At 39.6% G+C, this 14995-nt stretch overlaps 1 protein-coding gene across 4 annotated transcripts in view; it reads right to left on the bottom strand.

The window, feature by feature from the left end:
* TGFBR3 (transforming growth factor beta receptor 3) overlaps nt 1-14995 on the bottom strand; it is a 202099-nt gene that overhangs the window by 7274 nt on the left and 179830 nt on the right. For all 4 annotated transcript variants that reach the window (XM_034931010.3, XM_034931015.3, XM_063606912.1 and 1 more), the window contains exons 15-16: nt 10467-10508; nt 8012-8119 (exon numbers count right to left, since the gene is read on the bottom strand). In XM_034931010.3, the coding sequence (XP_034786901.1) occupies nt 8012-8119; nt 10467-10508 (150 nt within the window). The remainder of the gene's footprint in view (nt 1-8011; nt 8120-10466; nt 10509-14995) is intronic.

Here is a 14995-nt window from a genome sequence, read left to right as displayed (position 1 = left end):
TACAAATAGGAGCAGACAGCTGTTCTTTATCTCCCTGGAGGGCAGAACATGAGGAAATGAGTTTAAATGGCAGGACTAGGGATTTAGATCAGATAGAAAAGAACTTGCTGATTATGAGGATTGGTTAGTTATAGAGGGAATTTATGGAATCTCCTTCTCAGGAGATATTTAAGCACAGGATTGAAAACCATATACCTGGGGACACTTTAGATTTAATATTCCTTGATGCTAGAAAGAAAATAAAGATATTTTCTTCTAGATCTACGTGTTGGATGCGATTTTGTATCAATTAATGTCTCAGTTTCTTGATCTCCTAACTGTAATTAATTCACAAGCTCACTCTTTAAGCAGAGTGAACGATACTACCTTTAATTTAGAGAAGTCTTCAATCACTTTTTATCATTTTCAAATTTCATTCCTCCCCAGCCTCCACACAAAAGACTCTTCTTTTGCAGCAAAATTCTCCAGGAGGGGTGAGTTAGATGTTGTTAGAAGTCACGGGGAAAAGACTATATCAAGAATTAAAGTTTTTCACAATGTCCTGCCTACTACTTTCTTTCTATATTCCTGCAGTGTGGCCAACCTGTTTGTATATGGACTTTGGTTTTCTGTGGTATCTTCCCTGCCTTTGTGGCCCCTGAATAGGATGCAAAATCTGATAATAACTAAGAAGAAGAAGAAAAGCAAGAGGAAAAGAGAAATCAGGTGGAGGAGGAAGGCTGTCCTCCACAGCTATCGCTACAACCCTGAGTCAGAAACTGGACTTGAAGCTCTGGTTTGTTCAATGGCTAGACTTGCTACCTTAGTAGGTGTATCAGTTGTGTTTCCCTTTAGTCAACACAGAGATAATCACTACTTCACAGGGTTATTAGGGTGAGCGTACTTAAAACAAGAAATGCGTAATAAAAGCTTTTTCAACTTTAAGGCTGCTCTGATGTGTAAGCAGAAAAAAAATCTAAGCGTGTAAGGAACACTGTTTCACAGAGCATAATAAAATGCTGAAGTTTTGAATTAGGTGTGCCCATCCCAACTCATCAGGCAGTTTTCAACAACCCTCCATGGAACACACCATGTGTTCTTAAAGCAAAAGTCAAGCGCATACCCAAAAGTCCACCCAAGTCAGGTAAGAGGTTTTCATTAGAAGTAGCTCTGGAGATGCCAATGTGTTCAGAGGCCTGAGGTTTCTCCAGGTTCCCAAGTGTAGCCCGATGAAAAGAGAAACAGCAAGCAGACAGACTAAGGTGTGATAAGGTAGGAGGCAAGAGACCAAGTCCCAGGGATCAGACAGATGCAGCTGGAACAGATGGAAACCCCAATGTGACTGTAAAGAAGGCAGGCTCCACTCTCTTTTCACTCAAATGCCCATATCGTTATTTTATAAAACCATTAAACACAGAGGTTAAGATGAATGCCTTCGGCTTTCCTGGTGTCTATTGGTGTGTCTTTTTCTCTCAAAAAACAAAGTGCCTCCCGGAGCATCTGGCCATTCATACCCTTCCCCCTTCTTCTCACCCTCCCCTCAGTTTCCATGAAAGGTTAATAGAAAACTTAATTCTTCAGATTAGAAACACTTCTTCTTTCTCCAGTGAGACTTCCCTTGTCAGTTCTCCATTTTTCTGACACAGTTCATCAGGTCATTGCTTTCCTAAAGGTTGGCATGTGTGCCTGTAGCTGGGTTTCTGCCTGAGCCAATCTGCTTATAATCAGTCTGTTTGGTTATTCTCTTCCTCTGAATATATGGGAACTCCACGACAGCAAGGACTTTCTGTTGCTCATGGCTATTTTACCAGTGCCTAGAATAGCGTTGGCATTTAACAATAGCTTAAAAAATCCGTTGAATAAGTTGAGTGAAAGAACGAATACATGAGTGAACAAACCAAAAAAATTTAGCTGACACTAAACAGAGGCAAAAAGAAAAACCAAAACACATGTTAATTAATGTTTATTATCTGATAAGCAGAAGGAAGATAAAAAGATTATGGATACGTGACCTTTGAATTTGTAATAACAGAACAGGAAGAAAAGAGTGAACTCTGAATCAAGAAAGCAAGCCTTCAGTCCTGGCCGCTGTGCCTGGGTAACTTTGAGCTTGTCACATCAGTTCTCTGGGCTCAGTTTTCTCGCTATGTGAAAAGGAAATGCTGATGCAGACTAGTAATTTTCCAAGGACTCCCTTTAAGAAACTGATTTAAAAAAAAAAAAAAAAAAAGCAAGGGTACGACTTTGCATAGAGATAGTGCATTTAAAGGCATTGACTTGCATTCCTTTCCCAAATCTTACCAGAATGACAGTAAATGGACTTTTAAAGGCATAAACACATGAAAACAAAGATAACAAAAGTAAAGATAACAGCAATAAAATATATTGGAAGCTGGTGAGGAAATGGGTGAGTAGCAACTGACTTGGCAGACTCAAGAGAGCCGAAACCTAAGCCAACAGTGGGAAAAACTGAGAAACAAGCAATTTATGTCACCGAACCCTTAAAAAACTCAGGGAATGGTGGCATCAGGCACCTCTGGAAACCTCCCTTGAACATATGGCTATAAGCAAGAGGGGTTGGCTGAACTATATGAGAAGCAGAATAGTTCTCTAAATTTCCTCCCTCACTCCACTGGGCTGAGATCTGCCCTTCCTAATCCAGGAAGAAGATGGGAAGTTTACTCTCTTAAGAGGAGGAAACTGAAGGTTCCAGAAATGATCAACACCAGGCACATTTGAGGGCAAGAGTACCACATTCAAAAGGGGGGATTCAGCAAACATATATTAATACGTATTTTGGCTCACCTGGGCTTCTTTTGCTCAGCCTAAAAGGAGATAAAGCCAGATGGCCTTGCCTCATCTAGCAACAGTGAAACTCTGAATCAAGAAAGTAGGGTTCCAGTCCTACTTTGTAACAAATTTGTCTCCTGCAGAATTTGCCATGCGCTTCACTATTTGCATTCGGGAAAAGTGCCAGGATTATACCCTGGCCGGGAAGTCTGGATATTTGCTTTCCGGTGTCTATTTGCCAAATATAATTTGTTGCCATGTCAGTTTATTTTAATCAGTGCCCATTATAAAGGTCTTTCAACAGCCAGTCCTATACCTTTCAAGCAGGAGGCAAAAAAACATATTTTATGGAAGCCTGAAGAGCTAAAGAGGAAAGATCCAATGATGAGGTATCAGGAATTCATCAATAAAATGGCCCAGTCAGATCATCTTAAAGAAGTTCACAATCAATACATCCCACCCACAGCTTAGAATTTCCTCATTCTTTTTTTCCTCATTCTTAAATAATCCTATATTAATATTCTCAGATGATACTGCACCCATGAAACAAGAATAGAACTTTTTTTAAAAGAAAAGAAATTCACAGGAAAAAAGTTATTAGAATTAAAAAAGTTATTGGAATTAAAAAATTTGAAGCCAGTATTAAAAACTCAGTAGAAAACTGAAAGATAAAGATGAGACAATCTCCCAGAAAATAAAGAAAGCAGACAGATGGAAAACAGGAAAGAAAGGAAAATTAAAGGACAAGAGGTTCAACTTTCAAATAAAATGATTTCTAAAATGAGAGAAAACAGAAAAAAGGGGGTGAGAAAAAAATAAATCATTCTTAAAAATCTCAGTACTGAAAGATATGAGTTTCTAAACTGAAAGGGCCCAATTAGTGACCAGCATAATGTATAAACATACACCTAACTCAAGAGATATCATTGTAAAATTTCTTCCAGAAAGAAAAAACAGGTTATATACAAAAGGGATCAGGAATCTGCACAGCTCTGAACTTCTCAACAGCAATCCTCAGAGCTAGAAGACAATGAGGAGGGCTTTCAAAAGTCCGAAGGAAAAAGTGTCTATAATCTAACATTCTATACCTTGCCAAACTGTCTACCAGGTGTTTCTGTTAAATGAGGATATTTTCAGACATGCAAGGTGTGAAAAACATTTGCGTCCTCTGTACGCTTTAAACCAGGAAGAAGAAAGGCAGGAGATACATGACACAGGACATCCACAACTCAAAAGAGAAGTGAAGGGAATGCACAGAATGGTAGCGAAGAAGATCATAGGAAGACAGCAGTGTCCAGAAATGGAGGGAACTGGTTCAGACAGGAGCAGGTCAGAGGCTCCAGGGAAGAGCTGAAGAAAAGGAATCAGTAGAACATTCCATATGTCTCAATGTATTAAAAGGAGATTGAGACAGCTGGCAGGGTCAGCAGAAGAATTAATGATAAATACATAGAAAATTAAGCTGATGACTGAGGCAGGAGAATGGCAGGAACCTGAGAGGCGGAGCTTGCAGTGAGCCAAGATTGCGCCATTGCACTCCAGCCCGGGTGACAGAGCGAGACTTCGTCTCAAAAAAAAAAAAAGAAAAAAAAGAAAAGAAAATTAAGCTAATGGGGTAGGGTGGGGAAAGATAATAATTAATTCTAGGGAAAATTAAAAGTCATGCAGGATATTATACTACATGAGTTAACTGTGATTAGCATTTAGGTAGTCATAATAATGTAAACAGTAAATGCTGCTCTAACCAAAATGTCAGTATATTTCTATTAAGAGGATGGTGGCGGAAGGGGATGTTTTCCATAACAGGAGGTCTAGAGCAAAGGTGTAAACCTGCGAAGTCAAAAAGCAGCAATATACTCAGGTTATTTAGAAGTATGGATTAACATCCAAAAGGATGAGCTAAGCGCCAAAAATAATGCTCTGGGGAGTGAGAAAAGAAGGTAAGGACAGTAGGGGTGTGATTTTTTTTTCATAACGAGTCTTGTAGGATTATTTCAACCTTTAAACTATTTGCATGTACTACTTTGATGAAGCTAAAAAGTTTTACTAGAAAATAAAAATAAAAGCATTTGTTCCTCCCTTCAAGAAAAAAACAGATAAGATTTTGCATGTGACTTTAGGGACCTTCATGGACTAGAAGTTAGGGACCCCTGAACTAGGTAGGGTTCCTAGGAGCATGAACATTCTATGGTTCCAGCACCATTTCAGCCCCCAAGCACCCCTCCTCTCTACAGCATCTTAGGAGAGAATGTAAGTTTTAGGAATGGAGTTTTCCAAACAGAATTAATCCAGCCTTAAGGGAATATCTCTTATTGTGCCCAGAGTTGTCATATGATAAAGTGGGAACCCAGTCTTTGTAGAGTAACACACATTCCAGGTATGTAAGTAGATATCCACAATCCAAATTTGTGACTTGGTTTTGTGCTCCGTGCTGCACATGGAATGGAAAGCGTAAACAAAGGGAAAGTTATTCAAATTAAGGATTGTTTTTCACACAGAGGCAGATGCTATCTGAACCCCCAAATACAGCATATACGATCTGTGAGTTCCACAGCTTCAATTACTGTTGAAATTGAACGGACTGAGCCAGTATTTGTATCCTGGCTCTCCCCATTGCCCACTGCATTACAATCTTCCTTATTAATCTAAATTGCTGCTAGCTGACCCAGGTAACAAACTGAAGGGGTTCTGGAAAAGAACTATCATGTGGTCCTGAAGTGAGTCTTCTTCGTGCTTGTATGATGCTGGTATTCCTCAAGAGCAATCTATAAAATGAACCAGAGGCTACAGTTTTTAATGAAAAGTAATTTTGAAGCTGTCTCATAAGTCATGCCAATGGATTTTAAGCCCAAATGACAGTGTCTATAAACCTTTTACCTTCTGAATCAGTGTAATTCATTTTGCTGGAAAGCATCACAGGAGGGAGGTCTTTGGTTTCATTTTTCTTAAATTTACTTACAAACCTATTTCTACATTAACAGTACTTGAAAGGCCCTCCTGAAGTCTCTGGCTTGGGGGAAAAAGGATCAGTAACAACAGACTTCCAAATTCAATGAGGATGAATACATGCCATACCACCAAGTTTTGCTTTTTATCAGGTTTGTGTGCTTGGCTGTGGGTAACAGTCTGGATTATTGGGGGGATTTCAGTGGGGCATGTTCCAGTAGTGAGTATTATCTGGTTGCCCTATATTCTGCCTGGACCTGGCTTCCTGGCCCAAGATTAGCTATGAGAGTGCAGCTGCGTGACCAAGGCCAGTCAGTGGCTGAGCAGGCACATGGTAAACATCTGTGGGTGACCCAGTCTTCTTGGAGGACTTTCAAACTCATTCCCAACAGCCAACACAGGCTGCCAACAGCCCTAGAACCTCTCAGCCAAGCAGGAGGTTGGAAAAGTTGCAAAGAACTGTTAGCTTGAGATCTGAACATGTCAGTATTCCTGCGACAAAATTACTTACTTTAAAATGCTGCTCTGCTAAATTCTGTCTTTCTGGTCCTTTTATAAACTGTTTATGAGGGAGAATCCTCCTAAACTGATTCACAGATGGTTATATAATACTCAGAATCATGACACTGGAGTCTTATTTATTTTGAGACAACTTCTCTCTCTGTCGCCCAGGCTGGAGTGCAGTGGCACCATCACAGCTCACTTCAGCCTCAACCTCCCAGGTTCAAGCGATCCCCACCTCAGCCAGCTGGGACAAGAGATGCACACCACCACGCCATGCTAGTTTTTGTGTTTTTTTGTAGAGACATGGTTTCACTATGTTGCCCAGGCTGGTCTTGAACTCCTGGGCTCAAGCGATCCTCCCGCCCCTGCCTCCCAAAATGCTAGGATTATGAGAAGTCATTTTTTAATCTTTCACGTAAACATACCTCACTCAAAGTATCCTGACTAGGAACAAGCATTTGAGGACTCAAAGTCTCTCTATTCAAGTCTTCTACATTTTTGCCAAGAGGTTGCCTTTTGGGTGAATGTCCCATGCTAGGCATGAAAGAGTCCATTCCTCTCCTTCTGGCATAATCTAAAATACCTCAGGCAGGAGATGTAGTATTTAAAGTGAAAATTCTGATTTGAATCTGACGCTTTTAACTATCAGAGGATCACTGTGTCATGCTTTTATTCTCAACAGCTTGACGTTTTGTCTAGCAATCAAGAGGGTAAAGATATGACTCTCCAAAATATCCTTCAGTACTTCCTTCCTCTTTAAATCAGCCATCCTTTCAGCTTGGCCCAAGGGGAAGCCAAAGATCATGGCATTCATTGGTTTAATGGACAATTAGTGAAATTCTAAACAGAGAAGCTGGGCCTGCCACTTGCCTCTGACGGATCAATCTGGCACAGTTTACCTAGGTTCACAGTGTAAAACTACAAGGATCCAAGAACAAACAAGAACAAGACCGATTTTATACATTCTAGTTCTCCAGAATGCCACAAAATGCATGTCACTCCTGCCCATAGTTGTAAGGAAACTAAGAAAGAATCAATAGCAGGGCAATCCATTTGTTCTTTCTCCATTGCATTAAAGACTCCCTTTGCTGGCCTGCATTCTGTATTGGGGTCAGAACAGGTTCTCTCATCAGGCTAGTAAGTTTCAACCTTGGGATTGGTAGGGAGGAGCACATCTGAATTTTGAAGATTGAGGGATAATAGCTTGAAAATGAAGTGCTCTGTTTCATCACTTTTTTTTTTCAGTTCATGGAAATCTATTTAGAAAATTTAACTTTATAGAAAAACATGAAAATTTTATGTTTTATCAAAGAAGACATAGCACGGGTTAAAAAAAGGTTGAGAAAATCTGGTTTAAGTCATTGATTAAGGACTCTGATGGACAGTGCTCAATACCTTGGCAGGTGTGGTAATAAAATCCTGGCTTTCTTTTTCACTTCCTCTCATGTATATGCCTATCCTTAAGTCTTTGGTTTTGACGGAATGGTTTGTATTTCTGTACGTTGTCTGCATTAACTTTAAACTCTAACAACAAAGTAGCTTTATTAGCAGCTAAATTTCACCAACATCACAATCGCAATTAGCACAAACAGTTTAAACATTCCTTTTCTTTCCACTGTTTATGGCAAATTATACTTTTGTAAAACCCAATTTATACCAAATATGTAAATGTAAAAATAGTAGGAATGAACTTTCTCTTTCATTCGTTATTTCATCCAACAAAACACTGAGTGTCTATTGTGTGGCAGGAACACAAGCTGTTCACCAACTCATACTCAACAGTCACACTAACCTGTGTGAGAATAGATGTACCACAAGGCCCCCGTCAGGAGTGCTCCGATCACAAAGGCTGCAAACGCAATGCCCATCACGGTTAGGGTGTCCAGACCATGGAAAATTGCTATAAAGGAGAGAAACCGATACACACAACTTTTTGGTTAGTCTGCATCATACATTGCAATTTTATATTTGTTTCACAAGCACTGTCATAAAGGTTGAGCACTAATAAAATCCGAGAATGCAATGAAGATTCCAATAAAATACACTGTATTTTGTAACTTGCAAATTTTTTTCAAAGGATAAATGAAATTATCAGGTTTCCAAAGTATTCTCAGTTTGCAATTTATTTTCATCAACGAACTAACTAAAAAATCAGATTTGCAAACTCTGTAAAATCTTGTCTGTCATCTCATTGTCTCACTCTGAGGACCTACTACTTGAATGGAGGGTAGCTTGAAAATTCACAGGTTAAGATGCTTTGGAAAATAAAGTGAACTTCCATGATCAAAATCTGGCTTATTGCTGTTTATTCACTGAACACCTCCAAAAATGACACACTGCACAGAAAACACATACCTTAGAATACTTTATACACATATTTTTGTGAACATTTACAAGTATGAAAGATAACAGAAAGAAAGGAGAATATAGAATAAAAATAAACTATTCCCATGGATTATAACATTTCACCGATCTCCTCATATTAAACTCTTAATCTTAACAGCTTCATATTGTATCATTTAAAACAACCTACTTTTTAACACTTTTCCAACCATGATCTTTCTATAAGGGGAACGGAAATACTTCCCAGTGGGGAGTGATGTCAGTTTTATGGTCAGCAAAACATATAAATAGAACCAATTGTTTCTCCATTTGGCAAAGGTTTTTATATTTGAAATTAATTCCAGGCCCCAGAAATAGAACATTTCCTTTCATTTAAGAGAACTACCTTCTTTGAGTCACTTATAAAAAGTTAAAATTGGTTTCCAAGGGAGAGGAGTTTTAGGTAGAATACAATTTCTAAGGTCTCTGGGTTTTGAATATAAGTGGGAAATACAGGATCTCCCCACTATTATCATATTATTTCTACTTTCTGCTCCAGTCAGAAGCAACTCCAGTGATCTCTATATAAATTAAATCCCTGCCTTTCAACTCACTTCAGTGTAAAGAAAGCTATTTTTTTTACATTGAAGACTGCCATACACTCCTGTGACCTTTGGGCAGTCCAGCACTCCAAAGGCTCTGGGAAAGTATGCTGTGGTGGAACGATTCTGGAAGGATCCAAACTCCCAAGTTCTGGTCCCCACTCTTCTAGACCTGTGCTCTTTGGTGTGTTCATTTAACTTCTGAAAAATGCGGAGAGCTTTAGTCACCTGCTGAAGTCAGGGGGTCAACACCTGAGTTTATAAAATGGATGAAGATCCACTAGACGGAGGAAGAGGTGGGAAGAGCTCCCTGGAGGTGAAGTTGAACCGAGCCATCAACCTATTTAATCTAGTCCTTATAACTGATATTAGAAGATGATTTGCCTTTTTATACCCACAGATGCAAAAATTGAACATGATTACAAGTTTTTAATGAAACTATTCTAAATCTCCAAAGATAGATATGTGTCCATATGTGCCTCTCTTTGAGTTCATATTGTTCCATAATTAAAAAAATAATAATCCACTTAAGACAATGGTTTATGAAGTGCTTTGTGAAAGGAACTTTCCAGACTGATTGTTAAATGTAGTGAATCAGCCATGGAGACTAATCCTGGGAATCTTAGGAAAGGAAAAAAAGCACAGATTCACAAATTCTCCTCACAAGACATATCTAGAAGAGCTCTGGGTGGACAGCTGGGAAGTCCAGGTTGAAGTCCTGCCTCAATGCCAATGAGGCAGGAATATTTCTGGGTCAGCATTTTCTTCTGCATAAAATAATGAAATTGGCCTAGACAATTTCCAAGTCCTTATTCTGTAGCAATTGGTGTTGCTTTCTCTTTCATTCTTACATGCTCTTCCTGGGGCCCCCAGCCCTTGCACTACGGATTGTCTTGAAAGTATAGCAATGAGTTCCCTTAGCATTACGCCTCTGAGCAGATAAATATTGTTGATAAGACTTAAAGCAAACCACTTCCATGGCTGTATGTGAATTCTTGCAGGTTAGAACAGACATAAGCATGCAAGTCATTAACTTATCTCTCTAAATAAGTTACTACCTTCCCATTCAAGCCATACATGCCAATGGATCAACAAATTAATATTTTAAAGTGGTAAAGGTGAAAGGGAAAAAGAAAGCAGGGATAAACAAAGGACAGAGGAAAGGAAAAAATACGAGCAAAAAGGGGAAAGGGGAAGGGGGAAGGGAGAATGAGAGCAGAAGTCTCCTTATCAAAACTCAAACTTTGGCAAATGTTCACTAACCAACTCATTCTTAGGAAAGCCCAGGAGGTTTTATTTCGAAATAGTTGCATAAAGACTTACGTGGAGAAATTGGATTTGGTTCCTTCATGCTTGGACCTTTTTCTGAAACAAAAACATAAATCACAATGTATTCTATGGAGAACCAAGATTTAAGCAAAGGGTCATCAAAGTCTCAGCAGAAACTGACACTTTTCCATTTGTTAATAAATACTTTGAGAAAGCTCTGTCAATGATCCTCTTTAGATATCAAAACTATAATGAGTTAACCCAGAAATTTTAAGCATTGCATTTTGTTGACAATCAGTTGCATAGGCTCTCCAATTTGAAGAAAATTTGAAGAAAATTTGAAGGCAAACACCTAAACTTAGGGAATTTGGATCCGACAATTTGTGTGTGTGTTTGTGTATATCTTTTTATTTACTTACAAAAAAATTCAATACCTTTAAGTACCATGCTTTTCCAGTGTAGTCTAATATTATTCTGCTTTCAAAATTTTTTTTTTTTTTTTTGAGAGTCTCACTTTGTTGCTCAGGCTGGAGGGCAGTGGCGCCCTCAGCTCACCGCAGCCTCCGCCTCCCAGGCAATCCTTCCATTTTAGCCTCCCAAGTAGCTGGAACTACAAGCATGTGCCACCACACCAGCTAATTTTTATATTTCTTGTAAAGACAGGATTTCACCACGTTGCCCTGGCTGGTCTCTAACTCATGGGCTCAAGCAATCCATCCATCTGCCTCGACCTCCCAAAGGCCGAGGGATTATAGGCGTGAGCCACTGCGCCCAGCCTTCAAAATATTATTTTAATTTAATATACACATTTTGTAAAAGTATCTTTGTTCTCCTATCCTTAGTGCTATTATCCTATAGTTTAACTCCCCTTCATTGCTCATCAGGATTATCACAGAGGCCCCCTTATCTCCACCACTACCCTCCCCCCAATTATTTCCTCCTCCACATTTGCCCCCAGAGTGAATATTCTAGAGCCCAGAGCTGATCATGTTATAACCCTGACTAAACCCCTTGATGACTCTCCTTCCTTTATAGGGAAAAAAATCCACACTCTTTAACAAGGCACACAAAGTTCTCCCTCCCTTCTCTATCCTCTCTCTCCAGCCTCCTTTCCTGATGGAGTCCTTCACCCATGGTGGGCTCCCCATACTTAGTAATTTAAGCTTCCCAAATTCTCTATGCTGCTCTGTGTCATCATGCTTTGCAAGCCATCCCAAGACACCCTCCTCCCCAGACCTGCTTTGTTGGCATTTTCTCTGGGGGACCTTTGCTGAGTCTCCCACTGCTCCATCTCCATCCCAGCAGAGCTAGCCTCTCCCACCCTTGCTCATTCCATCCCTCCTCTGTTACACTTGGACCACAATACCTCCTAGTTCTCTCTCTCTTTTTCTCTTTCTTTTGCTCTCTTTTTTTTTTTTTTTTTTGCTGTGAGGGCAAGGTCTAGTTCTCAGTCATCTGTATATCCCCAAGGGCTCAGACTGGCATAGAATAGGTCTTCCAGAAATGTTTGGTGAAGGATGATTAAAATGTTAATGTACTTTTTGCAAATGGAGGCCACAGAGGAAACCAGCAATCAGACTATGAAGATGTTCATACGCAGTTTGCACCAGTGCCATGAAGAAGGCAGAAAAAAATTTTGTATCACAGTTTTGGAAATGAGCAGCCTGAGACTCTGATATCGTGTGACTAGAGCCCAAGGTCACAGCTGGAAAGCATCAGGGCAGAAGTTGAATCAGAATTCCAGAGTTCTGCCTAGAAGGCTAAATGACTGGTGAGTGTAGCTCTGTCCCTAGCTGGGGAAGCACTGATGAAGTAACTATTTGTGCACAGCTACTCATTATCGTCAGCAGTGAGGCTGAGACCAGCGGTTGAGATATTATGGTCCACCACCTATTTTTGTATGGCCCATGAGCTAAGAATGAATTTTATATTTTGAAATGATTTTTTAAAAATCAAAAAAGGATATTTCATGATGTGAAAATTATATGAAATTCAAATTGACTCCATAAATGAAGTTTTATATGGATGCAGCTATGCTCATTTACATACTGTCTATGGCTGCTTTCATGCTGTAACAGCAGCGTTGAGTTGTTGAGACAGGGATTGTATGAGCCACAAATAAAAAATAATCACTATCTGGTCCCTTACAGAAAAAGTGTGCTGAGTCCTGCTACAGACCTTGACCCTACTCTTTGGAGTTTAAAAGTGATACATGTTTAGCACCTCTCTTTTCATCTCCATTTTCATTCACCACAGAAGGAACACACACCTTATGTCTCAATTCACAGGGAAGCAAAAAGAACTTGGGAAAATATGACCCAAACAAGCAGCATCTGAATTGATGTCTATAAAAATAAAGAAGCTAGACAGGGTAAAAGAAAACAGAATTGTAAATTCTCAGGATTAACCATCTCCGATGGGTGGGTCAACATTCTGGCCACATGAGTTATCAATGTCTGGCTCTAGGGGAAGGAATGCTACCAGATGAATCAGAGCCACCACAATTGAATGGTGCCCCCTGGAGTTGTGCAACATAGGGGCCCTGGAATGAGGATATATGCAAAAGTATACTTAAATACAATTACTAAGAAAATAAAAATGATTGTATGTTTTTAAGAAAATCTAATTCAGTATGCAGAACACACACTAATTATGCTAACTACAGAATGCACTACCCTGGGAGCTGGGTCCCATCAGCCTGATTGGCACCAATAACAACAATGATGCCTTACATTTGTACATTTGTATGGTGTTTTGCAATAGACAAAAAGCCTTCGGCCTTCACTTATATTGTCTCCTTTTAAACTCCCAAGAACTCTATGAAGGAAGAGTATCTAGCCACAAACTTCTCCTTTCAAGACGTAGTATTTGATTCCCTGAACTAAGTTCAAAGGCATTTAAAGGTTGCTACAAGATGCATCATGTAAGAAATATACACACTTCTGGGAATAATTCCATCCAATCAACCACCCATGGTTAAACTTTCTCACTCAGAATCCCCAAGCGGTTGAAAAATTATGACTCTCTCCTAAGGAGACCTCCCATGTAAGAGTTTAAGTTTTATAGTAAGGCCTGTGTGATGGATGGCATTGTTTTAAAATTCTTAATGGATTTCTGTTATGATCTAATCCTTTACCCCCACCCCAAATAGGAGCCTTCTCACAGAGCTAAACAAAACAGTTGTTGTTCATTTCCCCTGGGTGAAGTCTCTTCGTGATTTCTGAGCACAAGCAATAACAAGCAGAGGCTGCAGAACTGAGGTTAAAGAATTCTATCCTCGAACTTTTCTCTTCCCGAATCCCTAAGAACCCCTGAGTATAACTAAAATGGCTTGATCTCCACCGGAACCCTATCATTGAGTTGGCATGCTGAGAGGAAAAGAGTGGACGTAACAATATTTACTTTTGGTTTAAGGATAAGATTAAGATTATAAGAAAGGAATCTTAGCTATTGCTGTAAAGAGAACTGTAACAATAAAGATTTCTTTACAGAAAGGACAAACTATAATCAATGTTCTGAATTAAATCTTTTCATATACGCTGAGCAAATTTTGGTCTACCTCTAGAACCAAAATTCCCCTCTTCAGATTGTTCAGCATGGTTTTCATAAACGGGATATTTCTGGGGTTATGCATGAGTAACTGACCACAGCTTTTGGCCTTTAGTGCTCAATTTGGTACTAGGCACCATAGGACGGAGTGGGCCCACAGTGAAACAAGACGTCCAACTGGTACCCACATCTATTGGCATTTGGCAAAGAGAAGAATGGGGAGAGGAAGCTTCCTCCTGGAGACTCAGGAGGTCTTTGTGCAGGCCCCATTTAAGACAGAGTTTTTACTAACTTAACGTCACTGTAACTGAACCCTTTTTCTGGATTCTTTCAATATTTATGATATTCATTGCAATTACTTGTTCACTTATCTGTATCCTGCCATTAGACCAGTGTGTCTCACGTGGGGGTGATTTTTATTCCAGGGGACATTTGGAAACGTCTAGAGACATTTTGAATGGTTACAACTGGGCTGGTGGTGGGAGGGTGTTGCTACCAGCATGTAGTGGGTAGAGACCAGGGATGTTGCTTAACATCCTGTAACACACAGGCAGCCCCCCAACTACAAAGGGTATTCCAGCCCAAACACTGATTGTACTGAGATTGAGAAACTTTGCACTAGGCTGTAAAGGCCTTAAAGACAAGATAATTTGTCCACTATATACCTACCATTTTTTGAATAAATAACCACAAATATCACGTATATTTTATTCTTGAGTACTTTCCCCAGCAATGCAACCTTCACACCATTTTCAGAGTAGCCTTCCTAAATGACCTAATCGCCAGGCGCAGTGGCTCACACCTGTAATCCCAGCACTTTGGGAGGCCGAGATGGGCGGATCACAAGGTCAGGAGATCGAGACCATCCTGGCTAACACTGTGAAACCCCGTCTCTACTAAAAATACAAAAAATAAAATAAAATAAAATAAAATAAAATGACCTAATCATCAGTTTCCTGCTTGAGATCTTCTGATGGTTCTTAACTTTTAGAGGTACATACTGGAATATGTATGGATGAAATTAAATTAAATGT

This window comes from Pan paniscus, chromosome 1, assembly GCF_029289425.2.
Source record: "Pan paniscus chromosome 1, NHGRI_mPanPan1-v2.0_pri, whole genome shotgun sequence".
Taxonomy (NCBI): domain Eukaryota; kingdom Metazoa; phylum Chordata; class Mammalia; order Primates; family Hominidae; genus Pan; species Pan paniscus.
This window is presented reverse-complemented; position numbering and strand designations above follow the sequence as displayed.